Consider the following 24,993-nt stretch of genomic DNA (forward strand, 5'->3'; position numbering starts at 1 on the left):
ATGATCCTTCTGCTAAAAAACGCTGTGTTCATGTGGCTCAGCAATGCAGAAGAAAGAAGCTCTAGTCTGTGACCTCAACTGCCTGGTCTAGGGAAGGTGTGCATATGGATGGCTCTAGCACTGCGGACAGGAACAGACCCAAAGGCACAATTCTCCATGCTTTTGGGTATTTTGGAAGTGGAGAGGAGAGGATAAGAGAAAAGCACCTCTTTTATAAGCGTCAGTATTTGGTGGAAAGAGACTGGGGATAATACTAGGTGGCGAGCCTTATGCATAGGGTTCACTGCTGTGCTTTGGGTTGGACTCCAGAGTTCCCCTGGAATGTAGTGAATCCATGGATCTTCATCATTATACCTTTCTGAGAAGATATAGTTGCCAGTAAATTCAGACCCAGAATAGTCTTCTTTTAAATACTTTCTCGGACTCCCACATTGCATACCACGCCAACCAACATGCAGTCATGAGCCATCAATCAAGGTTTTACCACACCCCCAACAGCACACTTGATGTAAGAATATCATCATGAATAATCTTTTCCAGACACTTTCAAATGAGCATCCTTAAATAGCATGCATTAGACAAAACCTGTATGTTTTCACAAACACAACTTGTCAGAATAGCTACGCTGTTGGGTGAACATGGCTGAACTAACAGCTGTCACACCACAGTAACATCCACCTTACATATTTGTAGCATACTAACCCTGACACCCTCATGCGTACAATGTTGATCCACAATTGCCCACCCCAACTCATTCATAGGCAGACAACACTTTGCCATGACTGAACAGTCAGAAACCAACAGACATCACACACAACTGACTGTTAGGAAATTTAGTTCTGTATATAATGTGTCCAGTGAGAATGTGCTGTGATACCTTGGAACATACCATAAAATTGCATGCTGTAAAAAGAGTAAATTTACTCAGTGTGCTGTTAAGCCAGTAGCAGATTTCTGAAATCCCTCTACCACTTTGACTCCTCACAGAATCTAAAGCTCCTTGTTTATTTTCCTGCACAACACACTATGCCTCCAGCCTCCATCTTATTTGTGGATGTTTTGCCTATCAGTAGCACTGTATTGCAACACATCTGTTCCATGCCCTTCTTCTGTAGGGTATTAGTGGAACGAGATGTACAGTTTTTCATCTTGTATGCCCATTTTGGGCTCAGTGCCTTACCAGTCTGTCTTGCTACTAGGCAAAATGTTAATTGTGTAAAACATGAAGAAACTCTGGGTCATTTATGTGCCTTTCAGGTTTGTGTTGTGTTGGAGTTTTTACAATTTGTGGTTTCTCTGGAAATCTGTCCTTGAAGACCAGATGCCAATATTTTCTTTTCATTTTTTGCATTTAATGTTACCTTTGCATAGTTAATTTAACTGCACAGATTTACAGTTTATTGCCAAACCCATGTTAAGTTTGGACTTATCTACAATGAACTGATCTTTGGTGGGCATAAAATATATATATATATATATATATATATATATATATATATATATATATATATATATATATATAATATTTATGTTCAATGGCATGTGTAGCTGCATATACACATGCTATGCATTATTCCGCCATCTAGTGTTGGGCTTGGAGTGTTACAAGTTGTTTTTCTTCGAATAAGTCTTTTTGGAGTCACAGGATCAAGTGACTCCTATTCTTGGTCATACTGCGCGTGGGCATCGACTCCATTGTTGGATTGTTTTCTTTCCACTGTCTGGTTTGGACGTGTTTCCTCTTGCTTCGAGATTTTGAATCGGAAACTTCAGAAAACTCACTTATTCATCGGTATTGTTTCGATCGCGTTTCTATCTAGCTTCGAACAGTACCATTGGAATCTAGATTTTCGCCCTTCTGGGCACATGCGCCCGACTCCGGCCTGTTTGGGCCTACCGCGTGGAAGCCTGATGGATCAGACTCCATTTTGATTTTGCCCTCAGTTCCACGCCAAATTTCCCTACACAGACCGACACCTGGTTTGTAATGTGTATCTTTCTCCCGATCACAAAGAAGAATATTGTGAGGCCTGTCGTCCGTTTCAATCCAAGAAGACCCTGCGTGATCAGAGAGCCAGAAGATTAGAGAAGGTGTTGAAAAGTACAGAACATCTCAACGTCATGGAGGAAGAACAGGCGCAGAAAGCGGTCTCTATCCGAGACACCGACTCTGAACAAGAGTTGGAAGAAGATAGGCCTATCACTGCTGGACAGCACGTGAGTACGTCTGCCCCTACGCCCACATATAGAAACCATCCAAGGCCTTGGGTACACCACTGCCAGAGGGCCATGTTTCAACCTGAAAAAAGACTATTGTCGACCGACCTTCGGTTTCGGCACCGAAAAAGGCCACGTCTCTGTCGACATCGGAGTCAAGTAAATCTGTAAAGAGCTCTGCCTCGGACTCGAGTAAGCGTCCTCACTCCTCACAGTCGAAGCCTCGACTCCCTGCTTCAGAGCTGAAACAACCGACTCCATTTTCGGGACCGAAAAAGCTTCCATCTTGGGAACCGAAAAAATCTTCTTATTTAGAAGAGCAAGGACTGTCGAGCCATCTCAAACAGAGTTCGAAATCACTGCAGGAACAATCTTACAGATCTTCTGATGAGGACACTGAGATTCAGCCTGTCCTTGAGGTTATGGATGAGAGACAATCTAGGATTCACATCCACAAAGAGAATGGCAGAATAGTTACTGCTCCTCCTCTGCAAACCAAAAGGAAGCTGGCTTTTCAGGAACAATTAGACATGGCTCAACCACCAGCAAAAAATAATAAACAGAAGAAGCCAGCACCTGCCCCTACTTCTCCTCCTCATTCACCACAGCTTTCCTTTTCGCCTCCACCCAATAGCCACCACTGTTGCCTTCACCGATGCATTCACAGTATTCGCATGGGGATACATGGGATCCTTGGAATCTATACAACCAGATCCTATTCCTGATTTATACCCTTCCAAGCCTTCTCCACCAGAGGACACTACTGCATACACGCATGTTGTTTCCAGGGCAGCTGCTTTCCATGGGGTGCTTATGCACACTGAACCCCCTAGAGGAGGATTTCCTGTTTAACACTGTATCCTCCACCCACTCTAGATATCAGTGCCTTCCTATGTTACCTGGAATGGTTAAACATGCAGACCAAATTTTTAGTGAGCCAGTCAAAGCTAGAGTAATTACTCCGTGTATTGACAAAAGATACAAAGCTGCTCCTACAGACCCTGATTATATCACACACCAAGTTCCTCCAGACTCAGTGGAAGTGAGTGCAGCTAGAAAGAGGGCTAATAGCCAATACTCAGGGAATGCTCCTCCCCATGATCAGGAGGATAGGAAATTTGATGCTGCTGGCAAGAGAGTGGCCACACAATGGCGAATTGCAAACTCGCAAGACCTGGTAGCCAGATACGATAGAGCCCACTGGGACGAGATGCAAGAACTCCTACAGCACCCCCCAAAGGACCATCAGAAAAGGGCACAGCAAATTGTAGAGGAGGGTCTGGCCATAAGCAATAATACGATTATGTCTGCCCTTGATGCTGCAGATACAGCAGCCAGAAGTGTCAATACTGCCATTACTATAAGAAGGCATGCATGGCTACGTTCTTCTGGTTTTAAACCAGAAATCCAGCAGGCAGTACTTAACATGCCTTTTGATAAAAAGCATTTGTTAGGTCCAGAGGTCGATACGACCATAGAAAAACTGAGGAAAGACTCCAATACTTCCAAGGCAATGGGAGCATTATACACAACACCGTTTAGAGGCTCCTTTCGCAGGCAACAATTTAGAAATTTAGAGGAGGATTCAAGCCACAATCCTCTGAGGCTTGTACCTCCCAGGCAAAGCGAGGACAACAGCAGCAACGATACCAGAGAGGAGGGATTTAGAGGGTCTTACATAGGCAAATATTTTAGAAACTGAGGCAAGTTCCAAACCTCAAAACAAGCCACTACATCATCAAAACAGTGACTTATTTACCATCCCTTAACCCCACACATCTCCTGTTGGGGGAGACTACAGCAATTCCACTCTCTTGGCAAAACATCACCACAGACCATTGGTTATTGTCAATTATCCGCAATGGCTATTGCCTAGAATTAATCTATACCCCTCCAAACATTCCTATTCATTACCACAGACTGTCCCCAGAACACAATGTTCTATTACAACAAGAGGTACAATCACTCTACTAAAACAAGCAATATAATTGGTCCCACGTTCTTAACAAGTAACAGGAATATACTCACTATACTTCCTATTTCCCAAAAAGGATGGCACTCTCGGGCCCATCCTATACCTCAGAACTCTAAATCTATACACCCTGTCAGAACACTTTCACATGGTAACTCTGCAGGACGTCATTCCACTACGACAAAAACAAGATTACATGACTGCTTTAGACCTCAAAGATGCGTATTTCCATATACCCATCCATCCAGCTCACAGAAAATACCTCAGGTTTGTCATAGCAGGAAAACATTATCAGTTCAAAGCTCTACCATTCGGCATACCAGCTCCAAGGGTATTCACAAAATGTCTAGCAGTAGAAGCAGCCTACCTAAAAAGACAACACATACATGTCTTCCATATCTAGACGGTTGGCTAATAAAATCAAGCAATTTTATACAATGCCAACAACACACTCAATACGTAATTGAGACCCTACATCCACTAGGGTTCACTCTCAACTACAAAAAATCTCATCTTCAACCAGCACAGGTACAACCTTACCTAGGTGCTATTTTTACGCAAAAAGCTCTAGCATATCCAAATACACAAAGGATACAGGCTTTCAAAAAATCTCATACCACAAATACAGCCAAATCAATAATATACTGTAAGACTTATCATGAGAATTCTAGGAATGGTTGCATCTTGCATAGCAATAGTACCGCATGCAAGACCCAATATGAGGCCACTACAAAAATGCCTCTCACAACAATGGTCTCAGGCACAGGGTCAATTGCAAGATATGGTGGTTTTAGACCGCCAAACGCACACATCCCTTCAATGGTGGAATCTCAGCAATTTAATGAAGGGGTGGTCATTCCAAGACCCTGTGCCTCAGACCACAATAACAAATGCATCAATGATAGGTTGGGGAGCTCATCTCAACTACTTTACCATTCAAGGTGAATGGGATTCGAAACAGATAAATTTTCACTTAAACCATTTTGAATTATTAGCTGTGTTCCTTGCCCTAAAAGTGTTTCAACCCCTTGTCAAACACAAGATTGTTCTGATAAAAACAGACAATATGACAACCATGTATTACCTGAAAAAACAAGGCTGGACACATTCATCTCAACTGTCCCTTTTATCCCAGACAATATGGAAATGGGCAATTCACAATCACATTCATCTATTAGCAGAATACATTCCAGGAATACACAATCAGCTGGCGGATCTCCTAAGCAGGACCCACCAACAGACACACAAATGGGAGATTCACTTTCAGGTACTTCAAAAGTACTTTTTAAAGTGGGGGACACCAGAAATAGACTTATTTGCAAGAAGCGAAATCGCAAAATGCCAAAACTTTGCATCCAGACACCCACATCCCCTATCCAAGGGCAATGCTCTATGGATCAGTTGGTCAGGGATATTTGCTTACGCTTCCCCCCCCCCCCCCCCCTTCCCACTACTTCCCTTTCTGGTCAACAAACTATGTCAGACATCTCTAACCATGATACTAATAGCCCCAACGTGGGCACGACAACATTGGTACGCCACACTCCTAGACCTGTCGGTAGTACCTCACTCCAAACTTCCAAACAGACCGGATTTGTTAACACAAAACAAAGGTCAAATCAGGCATCCAAACCCCAGTGCTCTCAACTTAGCGATTTGGCTTCTGAAGTCATAGAATTTGGATACCTAAAACGTCCATTAGAATGTATGGAAGTGTTCAAGCAGGCACGTAAACCTACGACTAGGCAGTGCTATGCTAACAAATGGAAAATATTTGTTTACTACTGTCAATCTAAAAATACTGATCCACGTACAGCATCAATACAAGATATTGTATGGTATCTACTTCATTTGCAGAAATCAAATCTAGCTTTCTCATCCATTAAAATAAATATTACTGCAATGTCAGCAGACTATTCAACACACCCCTATATTCAGAGTTCCAGTTATAAAAGCATTCATGGAAGGATTAAAACATATTATTCCACCTAGAACACCACATTTTCCTACTTGGAATCTAAATATCATACTCACCAGACTCATGGGCCCACCTTTTGAACCCATGCATTCTTGGGAGATTCAATTTTTGACATGGAAGGTTGCCTTCCTGGTAGCTATTACTTCATTGCGAAGAGATAGTGAAATACAAGCATTCGTTCTTGAAGAACCTTTTTTCCAAGTGCACAAACATAAAGTTGTACTTGGGACAAATCCCAAATTTCTACCAAAAGTAGTATCACCTTTTCACATAAACCAAACAGTGGAATTGCCAGTCTTCTTTCCACAGCCATACTCAGTTGCAGAAAAAAGCCCTTCATACTCTTGACCTCAAAAGAGCTCTAATGTACTATGTAGATAGAACTAAACAATTTAGGAAAACAAAACAACTTTTCGTTGCCTTTCAGCAACCACATAAAGGCAATCCTATCTCTAAACAAGGATTAGCAAGATGGATTGTTAAATGCATACAAACATGTTACATTAACCCCTTCGCTGCCAGGCCTTTTCCCCCTCCTGTGCCAGGCCTTTTTTTGCCTATTTGGGGCAGTTCGCGCTTAGGCCCTCATAACTTTTTGTCCACATAAGCTAACCAAGCCAAATTTGCGTCCTTTTTTTCCAACATCCTAGGGATTCTAAAGGTACCCAGACTTTGTGGGTTCCCCTGAAGGAGGCCAAGAAATTGGCCAAAATACAGTGAAAATTTTGTTTTTTTCAAAAAAATTGGAAAAAGGGGCTGCAGAAGAAGGCTTGTGGTTTTTCCCCTGAAAATGGCATCAACAAAGGGTCTGCGGTGCTAAACTCAGCAGCTTCCCAGCTTTCAGGAACAGGCAGACTTGAATCCGAAAACCCAATTTTTCAACACAATTTTGGCATTTTACTGGGGCATACCCCATTTGTGCAATTTTTTGTGCTTTCAGCCTCCTTCCAGTCAGTGACAGGAATGGTCATGAAACCAATGCTGGATCCCATAAACCTAAACATTTCTGAAAAGTAGACAAAATTCTGAATTCAGCTAGGGGTCATTTGTGTAGATCCTACAAGGGTTTCCTACAGAAAATATCAGCTGAAAAAGAAAAATATTTAAATTGAGGTGAAAAAAACATCAATTTTTCTCTACTTTTTACTCTGTAACTTTTCCCTGCAATGTCAGATTATCGAAAGCAATATACCGTTACGTCTGCTGGACTCCTCTGGTTGCGGGGATATATAGTGTTTGTAGGTTCATCAAGAACCCGAGGAACCCAGAGCCAATAAATGAGCTGCACCCTGCAGTGCGTTTTCATTCTATACCGGGTATACAGTAATTCATTTGCTGAAATATAAGGAGTAAAAAATAGCTATCAAGAAAACCTTTGCATTTCCAAAAAGGGCACAAGATAAGGTGTTGAGGAGCAGTGGTTATTTGCACATCTCTGAATTCCGGGGTGACCATAGTAGCACGTGAATTACATGGAATTTCTCAAATAGATCTCTTTTTTACACACACCCCTATATTTGGAAGGAATAAATGTAGAGAAAGACAAGGGGCAATAACACTTGTTTTGCTATTCTATGTTCCCCCAAGTCTCCCGATAAAAATGATACCTCACTTGTGTGGCTAGGCCTAGCGCCCGCGACAGGATATGCCCCAAAACACAACGTGGACACATCACAGAAAACAGAGCTGTTTTTAGCAAAGTGACTACCTGTAGATTTTGGCCTCTAGCTCAGCCGCCACCTAGGGAAACCTACCAAACCTGTGCATTTCTGAAAACTAGAGACCTCGGGGAATCCAAGGAGGGGTGACTTGTGTGGCTCGGACCAGGTTCGGTTACCCAGAATCCTTTGCAAACCTCAAAATTTGGCTAAAAAAACACATGTTCCTCACATTTCTGTGGCAGAAAGTTCTGGAATCTGAGAGGAGCCACAAATTTCCTTCCACCTAGCGTTGCCCCACGTCTCCCGATAAAAATGATACCTCACTTGTGTGGGTAGGCCTAGCGCTCGCGACAGGATATGCCCCAAAACACAACGTGGACATATCACAGAAAACAGAGCTGTTTTTAGCAAAGTGACTACCTGTAGATTTTGGCCTCTAGCTCAGCCGCCACCTAGGGAAACCTACCAAACCTGTGCATTTCTGAAAACTAGAGACCTAGGGGGATCCAAGGAGGGGTGACTTGCGGGGCTCGGACCAGGTTCTGTTACCCAGAATCCTTTGCAAACCTCAAAATTTGGCTAAAAAAACACATGTTCCTCACATTTCTGTGGCAGAAAGTTCTGGAATCTGAGAGGAGCCACAAATTTCCTTCCACCTAGCGTTCCCCCACGTCTCCCGATAAAAATGATACCTCACTTGTGTGGGTAGGCCTAGCGCCCGCGACAGGATATGCCCCAAAACACAACGTGGACATATCACAGAAAACAGAGCTGTTTTTAGCAAAGTGACTACCTGTAGATTTTGGCCTCTAGCTCAGCCGCCACCTAGGGAAACCTACCAAACCTGTGCATTTCTGAAAACTAGAGACCTAGGGGAATCCAAGGAGGGGTGACTTGCGGGGCTCGGACCAGGTTCTGTTACCCAGAATCCTTTGCAAACCTCAAAATTTGGCCAAAAAAACACTTTTTCCTCTCATTTCTGTGGCAGAAAGTTCTGGAATCTGAGAGGAGCCACAAATTTCCTTCCACCCAGCGTTCCCCCACGTCTCCCGATAAAAATGATACCTCACTTGTGTGGGTAGGCCTAGCGCCCGCGACAGGATATGCCCCAAAACACAACGTGGACATATCACAGAAAACAGAGCTGTTTTTAGCAAAGTGACTACCTGTAGATTTTGGCCTCTAGCTCAGCCGCCACCTAGGGAAACCTACCAAACCTGTGCATTTCTGAAAACTAGAGACCTAGGGGAATCCAAGGAGGGGTGACTTGTGTGGCTCGGACCAGGTTCTGTTACCCAGAATCCTTTGCAAACCTCAAAATTTGGCTAAAAAAACACATGTTCCTCACATTTCTGTGGCAGAAAGTTCTGGAATCTGAGAGGAGCCACAAATTTCCTTCCACCCAGCGTTCCCCCACGTCTCCCGATAAAAATGATACCTCACTTGTGTGGGTAGGCCTAGCGCCCGCGACAGGATATGCCCCAAAACACAACGTGGACACATCACAGAAAACAGAGCTGTTTTTAGCAAAGTGACTACCTGTAGATTTTGGCCTCTAGCTCAGCCGCCACCTAGGGAAACCTACCAAACCTGTGCATTTCTGAAAACTAGAGACCTAGGGGAATCCAAGGAGGGGTGACTTGTGTGGCTCGGACCAGGTTCTGTTACCCAGAATCCTTTGCAAACCTCAAAATTTGGCTAAAAAAACACATGTTCCTCACATTTCTGTGGCAGAAAGTTCTGGAATCTGAGAGGAGCCACAAATTTCCTTCCACCCAGCGTTCCCCCACGTCTCCCGATAAAAATGATACCTCACTTGTGTGGGTAGGCCTAGCGCCCGCGACAGGATATGCCCCAAAACACAACGTGGACATATCACAGAAAACAGAGCTGTTTTTAGCAAAGTGACTACCTGTAGATTTTGGCCTCTAGCTCAGCCGCCACCTAGGGAAACCTACCAAACCTGTGCATTTCTGAAAACTAGAGACCTAGGGGAATCCAAGGAGGGGTGACTTGTGTGGCTCGGACCAGGTTTTGTTACCCAGAATCCTTTGCAAACCTCAAAATTTGGCTAAAAAAACACATGTTCCTCACATTTCTGTGGCAGAAAGTTCTGGAATCTGAGAGGAGCCACAAATTTCCTTCCACCCAGCGTTCCCCCACGTCTCCAGATAAAAATGATACCTCACTTGCGTGGGTAGGCCTAGCGGCCGCGACGGGAAACGCCCCAAAGCGCAACGTGGACACAACCAAAATTTTGGAAGAAAACAGTGCCTACCTGTGGATTTTGGCCTGTAGCTCAGCGGGCACCTAGGGAAACCTACCAAACCTGTGCATTTCTGAAAACTAGAGACCTAGGGGAATCCAAGGAGGGGTGACTTGCGGGGTTCGGACCAGGTTCTGTTACCCAGAATCCTTTGCAAACCTCAAAATTTGGCCAAAAAAACACTTTTTCCTCTCATTTCTGTGGCAGAAAGTTCTGGATTCTGAGAGGAGCCACAAATTTCCTTCCACCCAGCATTCCCCCAAGTCTCCCGATAAAAATGATACCTCACTTGTGTGGGTGGGCCAGGTGCCTGCAACAGAATAAGGCCCAAAACCTGAAGAGATAGAAGGGATAGGTATTTTTGCAATATATCATTTTGATGTGTGCACATACGTCCGTGATGTGCCAAACACTAAAATAGTGAAAAGAAACACTTAGGTTATGTGAAGAAGACCCCTCACCCACCAACCAAGTTGGTGGCATGCTTCATCATCGGGGTCCCACCCGAGGCACCTAGCGTGTCACAGGTGTGCTGCGACGCCTGATTACAGCGGAGCAGGTTTTGTCATTTTTTACAACACATACTGGTTGGATTTGGCACGAGGGTGAGTGATGGTTCAGTGGATCAAATTTTATTAACAAGAGATTTCACAAAAATGAAATGCACTGCTAATAACTGAAAGGCAAAAAAGTGAACCAATGACTCACAGCTCGTGAGCTGTAAAGCCGCGACAAGGCACCAACCGCTTTACAGTCCATTCACACACCTTTCATACATGACACGCACAAGACCATTCACACCGCCAGCCACGGGCCCAGCACATTACAACACTCACATCGACAGACCGCGCCACTCAAGGGCCCATCACTTACATACGCCACATGCCTGATACAAGAATCACACCAGCTGATGGGAGTGTGGACTGCCGTTTGGCTGACACCGCCAGCCAAGCGCCACCCCACGCACACCGCCAGCCAAGCGCCACCCCACGCACACCGCCAGCCAAGCGCCACCCCACGCACACCGCCAGCCAAGCGCCACCCCACGCACACCGCCAGCCAAGCGCCACCCCACGCACACCGCAATCACTTTTTTTTATTTATAAACAACAAATAAACTACTAATTATAAAATAGGCACAAAACTACAAACACAAAACCTCAAACTAAATACACGACAGATGCCAACCGTGAAACATATGAAAATATAAAACAGACAGCTTACGCTCACGGTATTTCCCAAAAGTTTTTCCTTGTGTGGTAACTTCTAAAACAGCTGGGCACACACAGCCCAGGCTTTGAAGGGCATTCGGGGCAGTACATCCGGCTCTCCCTCCGGATTGATCTCCGGGCACATACTCTACATTTCTTTGTGGGCATGTCTTTTTTGGGAGTGGGAGGAATGTGATCTGGAAAGTGCCGATCTTTCAATCTAGCCACATCCTCCACCACTTCTACTCTAGGAACTCTTGCCGGTTCCACCACAATAAGGCTTTCTATCACCGACTCCTGAAATTTAACAAAAGTCATCCTTGACTCAGGTGAACAATCCTTGTATACAATAAAGGCATTAAAAGTTGCCAAATGAAATAAATGTAGGGCCAACTTTTTATACCACACATACGACTTACGAAGAGCAGTGTAAGGTTCCAACCTCTGATCTACTCTATCAACACGACCCATGTGCCTATTGTAGTCCAAAATGCACGCAGGTTTGCGCACTTCCGCAACCTGACCCCAAACAGCCACAGGGGAAGTACTCTCATCATGGATGGTCGATAGCATGTACACATCCCTCCTGTCTGAAAATTTCATAGCTAACAGCTCATTATTCCGCAAGGCACTGCACTGTCCCCTCTCAAGTTTTTTACAGACAAGCTCCCTTGGATAGCCTTTGCGGTTAGAACGGATTGTGCCACAAGCAACAGTGTCCACCCTAAACAACTCCTTGAACAACTGCACTCCAGTGTAGAAATTATCTACGTACAAATGGTGACCTTTGTTAAACAGCCGTCTAGCAAGTTCCCACACAATTTTTTCGCTAACTCCAAAAGTGGCCGGACAACCAGGAGGGTCAATACTGGAATCCCTACCAGTGTAGACCCGGAAATTATAAACCTATCCTGTACTGCTTTCTGACAGCAGATACAATTTAATCCCATACCGTGCCCTCTTACTAGGGATGTACTGCTTAAAAACTAAACGCCCCTTGAAAAGGACCAAAGACTCGTCCACACTTATCTCTTTGCCTGGAACATAGACCTCTGAAAAACGATCCACAAAATGATCAAGGACAGGCCTAATCTTAAAAAGGCGGTCACAATCAGGGTGATCTCGTGGCAAGGCTAAAGCATTGTCTACAAAATGCAGCATACGAAGAAGAAGCAAATACCGATTACGTGTCATAGTTGCAGGAAATATAGCAGTTGCCATCAAGGGACTAGTAGACCAATAAGAAGCCAGTGACGGCTTCCTGATCAACCCCATCAAAAAAGACAAACCTAAAAACCTTTTCATCTCTTCCAGATATGTGGGAACCCAATGAGTAGCTCTAGACTGAGGCTTAAGTCTGGCAGCGTTGTCCCGCAAAAATTGCTCTGCATACACATTTGTCTGCTCCACAATCTCTTCCAAAAATACATCGTCCATAAACAAGTGAAAGAAATGGACAGGCAGAAAGTTTTCCGTATTAACTCTACACCCTGGGAGACTAGTAAATGCAGGTAACTGTGGCTGCTCCATGTTTGGGGCAATCCAGGTGTCAGGTCTTCTAATGGGAAACCCTTCAGCCCCAGGCTGCTGCACTCTTGGCACATCAATGTCCTCCTCTAACTCAGGCCCTTCATCTGCACTGAGAGTAGCTTCCTCATCAGAAGAATACTCTTGGACAGAAAACTCACTTCCAGAATCTCCTGCTTCCTCCTCTGCCTCAGATGCAGAGTCAGTGTCGTAATCATGGTCTGAAGACGACTCAAAGAGCATGCGAACAACCTGCTGAGCGGTCACTTGGCGGCTAGCCATGATCCTAACAACAAATGGATTGCCAACAACAACTAGCACTAAAATAAGTAATAAACAAAGTGTAGCTTTATCACAAAGAGTTATGTACTACAAAAAACTATACCACTCAGTTGCCTGAAATAGCTACTCACCAAGCAACTACTCTGCACAGACACAGCAATCACCAATGATATCCCACTAAAAAGAAAAAAGAAAAAAGAAAATTAGACATATGACAACACAAACATCACTGTGCTCAAATCTAAGGACAATGTCAAACACACAATACTGCATTTAGTACACCACCTACAAACATGTCATTCATGCATGTCAACAATACTCCTTTGGAGTAAATTGCTTTCACTTACCTAAAACATGCAGCTATGCAAACCACTGGACAACTACTGCCAAAACCGCTAAGATCCACAGCAAAGGAAGCAAAAGCGTTGAACTAGAAGAAAAAGAAGAAATAAATTGTTATAATCACAAATACCAATTCTTTGCCTGTTGACAAACACCCCACCACCAAGAACTTAGAAGTTGTCCCTGGTACCCAAGTGGATCCTGCCCCCCCTCGGGGGTAGATGGGCGTAAAAAAATTAGCCGAAATGGGCAACACCTCTGTGCCCCCTTTTAGGGGGCAACCCTTCCCAAAGGGGGCACCCCCAGCACAAAACAAAAAAATCCCTGCCGTATTGGTGGTTTCTGCCCTCCTTGGGGGCAGATGGGCCTACAAAATTACACACACACCACACAATCCCTGGCGCCTAGTGTGCTTCCACCCCCCCGGGGCCAGATCGTCCAAAAAATGACTGGTCTGCCATCGGGGGGCCGATACAGAAAAAAAAAACTCCCCAGGGGAGAGACCCTTGCCCAAGGGGTTGCCCTCAAAATAAACAACAAAAACAAAATCCCTGGTGTCTAGTGGATTTTGCCCCCCCGCCCCCCCCCCCGGCGGCAGATCAGCCCAAAAATTGGCAATCTGCCCCCGGGGGGGGAGGGGGGGGGGGGCAAATACAAAAAAATGTGTCCCCCAGTGGGACGCCCCTTGCCCAAAGGGTCGCCCCCCCAAAAAAACTTTACAATAAAAATAAATCCCTGGTGCCTAGTGGTTTTCAACCCCCCTCGGGGGCAGATCTGCCAAAAAATCAGCGGATCTGCCCCCCGGGGGGGGGGGGGGGGCTAAATACAAATAAAAATTCCCCGGGGGGCCACCCTGGCCCAAGGGGTCGCCCCCAAAATATAAAATCCCTGGTGTCTAGTGGTTTTCGCCCCCCCCGGGGGCAGATCCGCCGAAAATTCGGCAGATCTGCCCAAGGGGGGGGCGAAATACAAAAAAAAATTGCCCCCGGGGTGGGGCGACCCTTGCCCAAGGGGGTCGTCCCCAAAATAAACATAAAATACTATATCCCTGGTGTCTAGTGGTTTTCGCCCCCCCCTGGGGGCAGATCCGCCGAAAAATCGGCAGATCTGCCCCCAGGGGGGGGCGAAATACAATAAAAAAATGCCCCCGGGGGAGGGCGACCCTTGCCCAAGGGGTCGCCCCCAAAATGATAAATAAAATACATTTTCCCTGGTGTCTAGTGGTTTTCGCCCCCCCCTGGGGGCAGATCTGCCCCCAGGGGGGGGCGAAATACAAAAAAAAAATTGCCCCCGGGGGGGGCGACCCTTGCCCAAGGGGTCACCCCCAAAATTTTGCCAAAATAACAGTATCCCTGGTGTCTAGTGGTTTTCGCCCCCCCCCTGGGGGCAGATCCGCCGAAAAAACGGCGGATCTGCCCCCAGGGGGGGGCGAAATACTAAAAATAATTGCCCCCGGGGGGGGGGGGGGGCGACCCTTGCCCAAGGGGTCGCCCCCAAAATATTGACAAAAATAAATCCCTGGTGGCTAGTGGAGATTCCTGCTCCACGATCGCGGGCTCTGCCCGCGATCGTGGAGCAGGAATCTAATGAAAACAGGCACCGGGGGAAAGGAAAAACCCTTTCCTTTCCCCCCGTGTCTGTTTCCACCACCCCCGACCCCCAAAAACGAAGAGGACTCACCTTCCGTGTCCTCCTCGGTAGACGCGCTGGAAGCAAATGGCTTCCAGCGCGCCCGGCAACACTAGATGACGTCAGCGCGCTGTGCGCGCGCTGACGTCATCGGATTGCCGTGGGGGGGGGGGGGGCGGGGGTGGAAGGGGAAGGTCTTCCCCTTCCATCCCCGCCTGGGGGGGGGAGGGGGGGGTGCACGGGGGGCGCGCTAGCACGCCCCCAATTTCCCCTGTGCCTAGGACGAGATGATCTCGTCCAAGGCACAGGGGAACTGTAGCCTTGGACGAGATCATCTCGTCCAAGGCACAGAAGAGGTTAAAACAAAAAGACAACTTTTGATCACACCTAGAGCACATTCTACTAGAAAGGTGCATCTATGGCATTCTTAGGAAAAATACCAATGGCAGACATATGTAAAGCTGCCACATGGTCTATTGCTCGTACATTTACAAAACATTATTGTGTAGATGTATTTTCAAAGCAACAGGTCAATGTTGACCAAGCTTTCTTAAGAACATTATTTCAAACAACTTCAACTCCTACAGGCTAGCCACCGCAACGTTTCGGGTGGATTAACTGCTTTGTAGTCTATGCATAGCATGTGTATCTGCAGCTACACATGCCATCGAACGGAAAATGTCACTTACCCAGTGTACATCTGTTCATGGCATGTATTGCTGCAGATTCACATGCACCCTCCCTCCTCCCCTGAAGCCTGTAGTCGTAAGTTTTATTATTTGTATAAATGTAGATACATTTACATTTGCATGGACATCTATTTTTACTTACTGCTTTTATACAACATTTATATTCTTACACTTTATCACTCCTTCCTACACCCTTTTACGGGAAAACAATCTAACAAAGGAGTCGATGCCCATGCACAATATGACCGAGAGGAGGAGTCACTCGATCCTGTGACTCTGAAAAGACTTCTTTGAAGAAAAAAAACTTCTAACACTGCGAGCCCAACACTAGATGGCAGAATAACGCATAGCATGTGAATCTGCAGCACTACATGCCACAAACAGATGTACACTTGGTAAGTGACTTGTTCTCTCTCTCTCTCTCTCTCTCTCTCTCTCTCTCTCTCTCTCTCTCTCTCTCTCTCTCTCTCTCTCTCTCTCTCTCTCTCTCTCTCTCTCTCTCTCTCTCTCTCTCTCTCTCTCTCTCTCTCTCTCTCTCTCTCTCTCTCTCTCTCTCTCTCTCTATATATATATATATATATATATATATATATATATATATATATATATATATATATATATATATATATATATTAGTTTGGTGGGGTGCCTATGATGCTGTTAATTGTGACCTGCGTTGTCTTTCAAACTGGAAACTATAGAGGCTTGCAAACTGTGTAAAATGTCATTCCTCCGCTAAAAATATAGATGATAATTCACTTTAGAAACTGCATTGTCGGAATGCATGAACATTCTTGTATGGCATGCAGGGCCAGCCACAAAATTAAAATATATATTTTGCAACATATGTTTGTTTTATACTTTCTGCCTAAACTAATTTATGGGTTTGATTTTCTGATGTATTATCTTTAGTTACCATCTTCTCTGTGTGCCAGTACATAAACATATTAGTTTATTTTTTTATTTGGTTGTTAAAATCTGCCTTCATTCCAGTAGGTGTATTAACTCTTGCTTATTAGTCTGCTCAAAGCATCTTGTACTGTGTCTTGTAGACAGCACACTCTCGCCTTTGTGCCTTCTTCAGGATTGATCTATGCATTTGGCTGCGGAACCAGAGGCCAGTTGGGTAACGGACACCTCTCTAATGTCAAGTGTCCATCATTGGTTAAGGGACACTGGGTTGCACATACTGGTCATATCCAAGACCGAGCTGGTAAGTTCCTCACAAGTACTTTTCCTAAGTTAAACAGTCACTTTACTTTCACTTTTTTCTCTTCTGTTCTGTTTCATTTTTCCTCTTAGAACATTCAATTTAAAATCTCGCTAAGTTTGGAAAGTTCTCTGAATGTTGGGGTTTTCTGAATTGGAGCAGTGCAAAACAAAATTCTAATTTTAAGATGCATATTTTCTTAATGGAAGAACTGTATTATTCCTCCGAAAGACCAAATACACTAGTAGTAGCCTTCAAAATACAATTTTCACCATTGTTGTTCAAATGCCTTTAAACATCCCACTCCATGAAAAATGTAATCCTGTGGCCAACTTTTCTAGAACGAAAGTTAGATTGGCGCATTTACGTGCGTCTCAGAACAATCATTTCTCAGATCAGCCCATATATTGGAAGGCATTGAGTTTAAAGATGTTTAAGAGCAATGGACAAAGTAAATTCGCTCTTAAGAATTTTTTAGGGTTGTAATGCTATAGTTTGCAACCTCCGCTGCGAATCCAGCTTAAGAGTTTGCACTGATTTGGCTTCTATCTTTGCTTTGAATAAGAGGAGTAATATACTTCGCTGTTATGATAATTGACCGGGGAAGATGGGGACCTTGGCACTACAGCCTAAGACTCCTGTTTAGCCATTCCAGGAGAGAAATCAATGCATCCGTTGAATTACAATCCAACAGGTTGGAACAGGATGCCTATCTCCTGAATAGGAGATACTCGCACCTCTTCTGTATTTACAATTTTGACAAGGTTTCTCAAGATCCTATTGCTAGAAGGAACAAAGAAGACTTTGCCATCTAAAAGGAGAAGGGAATGGGACAGAACTGAGGTACCCAGCCCTGCCTCTCTGCTAGCAGCCTGTCCCAGGACCCTACCACTGGCCACTGTCACCTGTGTATCCAGGGAGATACTAAGCTGAAAGGGACCAACAATGGTAAATTGCCAGGTCTTCTATAAAGAGACTCTGAGCTTCTTCTTAAAGCACCTGCTCCTAGCCTGCAGTGCGGATTGATGATATTACTGTGTGAGCTACCAGGTGAGGCTCTGCAGTGGCTTGCCAGATTTGTGAAGAATAATTCTGGTAGATTTTTTCCAAGTTCCTCTAAAGCATTGTTCCTCCCATACTCCTTTAAAGCATCAAAAGAGCTCAGATAGGGACTCAGATAGGGATATACTTCCTGGAAAGAGCCCTAAATATATCCACGTTTACATATACATGAGTAAACTGAAATGGTGGGGGGGTGTCATAAACACACAAAAAACGTTCTATTTAGTAGTTCTGCCCTTAGAGTCAACATAATCTCCTAAAACCTCAGCAGCGAAGAGAGCTTTGAGACAATTTACAATGTTCAGTAAGGGAACAGAATTCCAGACATGTCCTGGAAAGATTAGTCTGTAAAGAGGCTTGCACATGAGTGGAAATTAAGAATGTACATCCTGGACAACTTAGAATATCGTCCAGCGGTCAGCAAAAACTAGTGGCCAAACAAGAGCTCTCCCAACACATCATGGAGATGGGCAGCAGCTTTTGATGACTCCCCAACCTAGAAGGAAAGGAAGTGTGTGCTAAATGGGGAAAACTCCCAGAAATCTCACCTAACCTGTACAAAGATCTAGATCTTGACCTCATAGCTTTAGGTCTCTTAGGGTTCTCTGCAGAATTAAAACAAATCGTTTAGACTAACTAGTGGTGGAAATACAAAATTTCAGAAGAAAGGAGGAGATATTGACTGTCAGCTCAAGGAGTAGAGAAATTTTTTTCTTTTCCATGAAGAGTGTAAAGGTTGGGATGATCCCCTGTTTATCCCAGACAAGAGACTTGGCATCATTTTAGAAGAGGCTTACTCATAGTACCCTTTGAGGAGTGCAGATGTCCTTCTCCTCTCTCATCCTCACCACCCCATCGTAAATCATTCCTGATTCTGGTGGCACAGGTGAAAACTATTCAATTGATATTACAAAAGTGGGGGTTGATGCCAGAAGTGTCTTTCAATGTAAGCTTGTACAAAGCGTGTACATGCTTTTCTTAATAGAACAGAGCTCATAATACCCTCTCGGCATCTTTTGATAGCTCAAAATATTGTCTTAGAAACGTTAGATGCAATGTTTCTCCGTGGCACTATACACATTGTGGGAATTCACTGTACACATACACTTAACATAACGTGGCCTATTTTCTGTGAATCCCCTTACTCAAAATAATACCTGGATGACCTCTTTTCTGCAGCAGTGGATTGGGCAACATCCTTTTTTTGCATACTGAAATGGGACTGAAATAGTTGATATGGTAAGCTGCACTGCGTTTCATCTAGCCTTTTGCATTTTCTGTGTACAGTGCTTTGGCCCATGGGAAATGAAAACCTGAGGCACTACGTATTCAAATACAGCAATAAAAGCCAACTGTTTCAAGGCATGCATAATACTCTTGGGCCTTATCGACTATTACGCAAAGTGCTTCGCACCTATATGCAAAAATTAGTCTTTTCAGCCATGCTACAGAACACTGCTTTGTGCAGGAATGCCCATCTTGATATGTTGCCTTCTACATTCACGTGTCAGCAGTTTTTCCTCGACCAGACTGGGTGCCACCTACTCAATTATCTACTCCCCTCCCTTAACAGAAGACTTGGCAGGCACATTTGAAATGAATGTAAAAGTCCATTGAAACAGATTTTCTAGATTTAAAATTCACCCAGTCCCAATTTTCCTTTTTTTCTTTGTAGGATTGTTTTGCCTAGTCAACAATTCTGTAATACATTGTTAGTTTTAATTGTTAAAATTGCCTCCAGTAAATCTATTTTATATCTGTGAGGAAACCTGAACAACCACATTTTTGAGTAAGGGAAGGTTGCCTTGCGTCTACCAACAATGTAGCTGAGTGAAGCTTCTACGGGGGGGAGGGGGTGCGTGTGTTCTTTATTACGAAAGTGTGCATTGTTACTATCTGTGCTTCAATCGTTGTGTATGTTGAAAAACCTTGCATTGTTGGCATTTGTGCAGGACCTTTTTGTGTGTGTGTGTGTTTGTTTAAACCTTATGCAACTGATGCCACGTTCAGAGACTACATTGAGTCTGTTTGTGTGTTGGATGGATGGGGGAGAGGGTGGGAAGAGCTTAGAGGTTCCACAGCTGATACCTGAGTGCGTGCATGTATGGTATGTGTGTTTGTTTGCTGGCAGGTCCTGTATACTACACTGCTCTAGGTGCGAATGAAACTTGCATTGCTGCAATCTGTATGCCATCTGTTGAGTAGGGTATGTCAAGAAGCTACTGTTCATGTTTTTTCTTTTTTTTCTGGTTAAAAAAGAAGCTTGCACTGCTGCTGTATATTATTTGACCTTCTAAGAAGTACTTGTACTGCAATTCCTTCAAGACTGTTTTACATCTGAAAAGTACACTCAAGTCATCACAGTTTGGCACATTCATTTGTTTAGCTCCTTTAAACATAATACACAAAAAGTCATCTATTTTTGCTACTTCACTCCTGCACTGGAATTTCCAGTATGCTGTGCTTTAATATGCTAAACAGCACTTTTGCAGTCAAGATGCATACAGCCTGTGTCCATTCAAGTATTAGCTAAATAAAGCCAATACTTGTTGTAAAATGATGTCCTAAATATAACAGGGCGGGGTATCTGAGAGCTTTGCAGCTTCCCATTAATACATGAACAGGAAAAAAGGTGTCTCCTTTCAGCAATGTGTGTTTATTTTCACATCTTCTATGGTCAGTCATTCTTTTGTGTTGTCCTTCTGCATCTCCCGAAAAATCATTCCTCATTCTCCTGGGCTACTGGTCATTTGTATTGTATTGTACTTTGCATTTTTTGTACTTTGCATTTATATGATCTTTACTTCCCCTGATGAGGCATTGAAGCACTTAACAATGAGATCTCGATATTCACTCCAACTTTGGCCCAAGGCTTTGTAAATAAGCTGTAGTAGTCAGACACCCCAAGTGTATGAACCTTGCCTTTATTACATATCATCTCCAGCAAATATATCCCACCCAATTATAACACTTGTTTCTAATTAAATGTTGAAGATCTTCAATTTTTTTCAACAGATTCTTGTGCATATCACATTGTCAAACGCATCTTCTCTGGGGGAGACCAGTCTTTTGTACTTTGCTCCAGATATGGGGTAAGAAATAGTTCATTGCTCTCATGTTTTGAAAATGTCATACTGCACATCCTGTACCTGTTCAACAGATGATACTTAAAATATTATTTTTTTAAACTTCAACAAGCACACAATTGAGAACAGCATAGGTAACTTATTATAGTGACTATTGTATCTGTAGTACCAAGTGTCACTTCCTTAGACTTGTGGTATGCCAGGCCAACAGACTGCAGTATGCGGAAAATATTCCATGTGTAAAGCACATTAAAAAAGAAGCCAGGGAATAGGCATGGACACAGCATGCCCAGGCCCCTCATCCTACAGTTATTCGCTTCATGAGCACCAGTCTGTGCTCTATATCAAGAGAAGGAGCCGAGGCCACTCACGGCATGAGAGTAGATGGATGGATGGGTGACTGTCCAGGGCAAAGCAGACTAAAATTATTTTGTGCAACCCTTACTTACTGGTGCGTCCAGCCCCACACTTCACAAACTTGTATGATGCCCTCTCCAAATCTCACCAATAGTAGAAGTAAAACTCTCCCTGCCAGCAGTGGAGAGGACACAAATCAGCCTTTATTCTTCAGGCACAATCATAGCTTCTTTAAAGGGGCTCTCTCTGTAGTACTTGTCCCGTCCATAATTTATTTTATTTAAGGTTTTTAGTAAAAATGTTGTGAAGAAAAGGTAGACTAAAAAATAGACAAAAATGTATACTGAAACAATTGGATGAAAAAAGTTGTAGGTGCAAAAAAAAATCAATCATTTTTGTGCCATATAAGGCAAAGGTCATTGTAGGAAGTAGGAGGCATCCTCCTATTTAAAGTAGGGAGGAGCATTTACAATTAAACGGGGAACAAGTGAGGTTTTAGTGTTTGAGGAAGAGAAAGGTTAAGAGGTAGTAAAGGGTTTTAGAGTTTAGGAAAGGGTAGTAATGGACTGGTCGAGTTGAGGATTTAGCATTAAAGTGTATTTAGGGGCTGTAAGGTTCAGGGAAGGTTGGTGTAAAGGGGATATTAAGGGATTTTTTTTAGGGTGAGGGAAGGGTATTATTAAAACGTAGATAGAGTTCAGGGAAAAGTGGTTCAGGTAATGTTCGCTTTAAAAGATAGTAAGGTTTTTAGTGTTAAGGAAAGCATTTAAAGGGCAGTTTGTATTTTTTTGAGTTCAGGTATGGGTAGCGTAAAAGATTAATAAGGGGGTTTTATGATTCAGGAAAGGGTAGTGATATGTTTTGGGGTTTCAGGGAAAGGTAGCATTAAGGGGAAGCAAGGGGCTGGAAAGCGTTTAGGGAATGGTAGTGTTACGGGGAAGTTAGGGTCTTTTTTAGGGTTCAGGGCAGGGTAGCCTTATGAGTTAGCAATGGCTTTATGGGCTTCAGTGAAGTGTGTGCATGAAGGGGTAGTTTGAGGTTTTAACGGTTCAGTGATTGGATGCATTAAGTAGTACTAGGGATTATTAGGTCACAGTTAGGTAAATTAATGAATGTAATAAAAACAGCTTAAAATTCCAGATTTTTGATATTGGCATAGATAATAATGGACACAACATGAAAGCTTGACAATTTCTACTCAGATTTAATGTTGTTGACATTTTAAAAGTCAACTTTTATTACATACAGCCGTTCCATTGACATGTGGGCTTCCCAGTAAGTTTAAGGTGTAAGAAAGTCCCAAGGAAGATGGCGAATTGGGCACCTATGTGTTCGTTCAAACTATTCCTTGAAGAGGACTGAGTTCCTCTGGTTTAAAAAAATAAACCTGAAAAAATCTAGACACAGTGGAGCAAGGACATCTTTCCTCATATCTGCCACCACTCTTGGAGAAATTCCCACACTTCCTGGAATAAGCAAGTTTTTTTTTTTTTGTTTTTTTTTGCTTCTAGACTTCCTGCTCGATGGAAAATAGTGCTTTACTATGTGACTGCCAGGGGCTACCAGCTTAACTTCTTTCCTTTAGCAACAGCAACACACTGCCCCTTTGCTGCATGATTGAGGTCCAGTAAAGAATAATCGGTGCTTTTGAAGATCATTTTTATTCTCTAGCTAAACAACACCTCTCAGAGGATTTTAAATGGAGGGTACTGAGTGCCAGCAGCATTATAAAAACAAAATAGTGCAGCAAGGGACTGAAACGGTGCCTACAAAGGATGCTGGGTCCTCCAAATTACATATTCACCAGGGTTTATGGTAAATCAGTCTTTTTACCTTTTATTGTTCTTTTCAATTGTTTCTAGTCTGTTCTTTTCTTGAAATTAGTGCTTTACAGGAAAACAGTCAAAGCTTCTCTTTCAAATGACTTGTATTTTACATAAGTTGTAGACAACATGTTGTGGCAGGTTACTGACTTCTACAGACTGTGGTGTAAAAGTAATTTCTAATGATTGTCTGAATAGTTCTCTTACATAGATCAAATCAAACAGCATTTGTAAAGTGCAGCACTGTCACCGTTGGGGGTATATGCACGCTAAGAGTGCCTAGTCTCTGTTGAATAGCCAGGTTTTACATTTATTTTTTAAGTCTGTCAGGGAGGGTGCTGTTCGTAGGTGGGGGAAGGGGGTTGTTCCAGGTCTTGGCAGCGATGTAGGAGAACGAGTCACCCCTGCTGCGGCCACAGTGAATGCGGGGGATGTGTGTGAGGGCAAAAGACGATAAGTGCAGGTGTCTTGAGGGGAGATGGACGTTCAGTCGATGGGTGATGTAGGATGGTCCTTGATTGTATAGAGCTTTGCCGGCAAGCGTGAGGATCTTGAACTGGCATCTTCACTTAATGGGTCGGCAGTGAAGGTTTCTGAGGTGAGGGGTGACTTTGGTCCATTTGGGGAGGTCCAGGATAAGTCTGGCTGCTGCATTCTGCATGGTCTGGAGTCTTCTGAGGAGCTGGCAGGAAAGGCCTGGATAGAGAGCTTTGCCAGACTCGAGGCTGGTGACGAGGGCCTGGGTGTTGATTTGTTTTTGGTATTGACTGGGATCCTTCTCAACATTGACTTGTTTCATGTTCAGTTGTCGAGGGTGATGCCTAGGTTGCATGCATAGTCTGTGGGAGTGGGTGTTGGTCCAGGTTCTGCTGGCCACCAGCTGTGGTCCCAAGCGGAGGTTCTTTTCCCGAAGATCAGTACTTCTGTCTTGTCAGAGTTGAGTTTGAGGCAGTTATCTCTCATCCTGTTGGCTGCGTTGGTCATGGCATCAGGAACGTTGTTTTTGGCGTTGGAGGGGGTCCTCAGTGAGTGATAGGATTAGTTGAGTATTATCAGCATAGGCGATTATGTTGAGTCCGTGAATTCTGATGATGTCTGTGAGGGGGGGGGGTCATGTAGGCGTTAGTTGGGCTGAGGGAAGATCCTAGGGGTACACCGCATATGATGTCCTTGGGTTTGGAGGTGTATGGAGGCAGCCGGATGCTGAGTGAGACTCGTAAGAAAAGGGGCAATCCATTTCAGGGCGTTTTGCTGTATGCCGATGTTGTTGAGTCTGTTGATGAGGGTGTGGTGGGAGACGGTGTCGAACGCAGCAGAGAGGTCGAGGAGGGTCAGAGCCACAGTTTCTCCTTGGTCAAGGAGGGATCTGATGTCACCTGTGTCAGCGATCAGTGTGGTCTTAGTGCTGTGGTTGGCTCGGAAACCTTATTGTGGGGTGTCAAGTAGGTGGTTTTGTTCCAGGTGTTCAGTGAGTTGTTGGTTGATGGCTTTCTCGAGGATAGGGAGATTGGGTGGGCATTTTTGAAATCACTGGGGTCGGCGAAGGGTTTCTTTAGGAGGGGTCTGACCTCTGTGTGTTTTTAGCTGTCTGGGACGGTTGCCCTTGAGATGGAGGAGTTAATGATGCTGGTGAATTTGCTGATTGGGATGGTTCCAAGGTTGAAGAGTCTGTGGGCGGCAG

At 44.1% G+C, this 24,993-nt stretch overlaps 1 protein-coding gene across 3 annotated transcripts in view; it reads left to right on the plus strand.

The window, feature by feature from the left end:
• HERC3 (HECT and RLD domain containing E3 ubiquitin protein ligase 3) overlaps nucleotides 1-24,993 on the plus strand; it is a 452,060-nt gene that overhangs the window by 154,395 nt on the left and 272,672 nt on the right. For all 3 annotated transcript variants that reach the window (XM_069230256.1, XM_069230257.1, XM_069230258.1), the window contains exons 9-10: nucleotides 16,827-16,987; nucleotides 21,062-21,138. In XM_069230256.1, coding sequence (XP_069086357.1) covers nucleotides 16,827-16,987; nucleotides 21,062-21,138 — 238 coding nt within the window. The remainder of the gene's footprint in view (nucleotides 1-16,826; nucleotides 16,988-21,061; nucleotides 21,139-24,993) is intronic.

The sequence above is a fragment of the Pleurodeles waltl genome, chromosome 1_1 (assembly GCF_031143425.1).
Source record: "Pleurodeles waltl isolate 20211129_DDA chromosome 1_1, aPleWal1.hap1.20221129, whole genome shotgun sequence".
Classification (NCBI taxonomy): Eukaryota; Metazoa; Chordata; class Amphibia; order Caudata; family Salamandridae; genus Pleurodeles; species Pleurodeles waltl.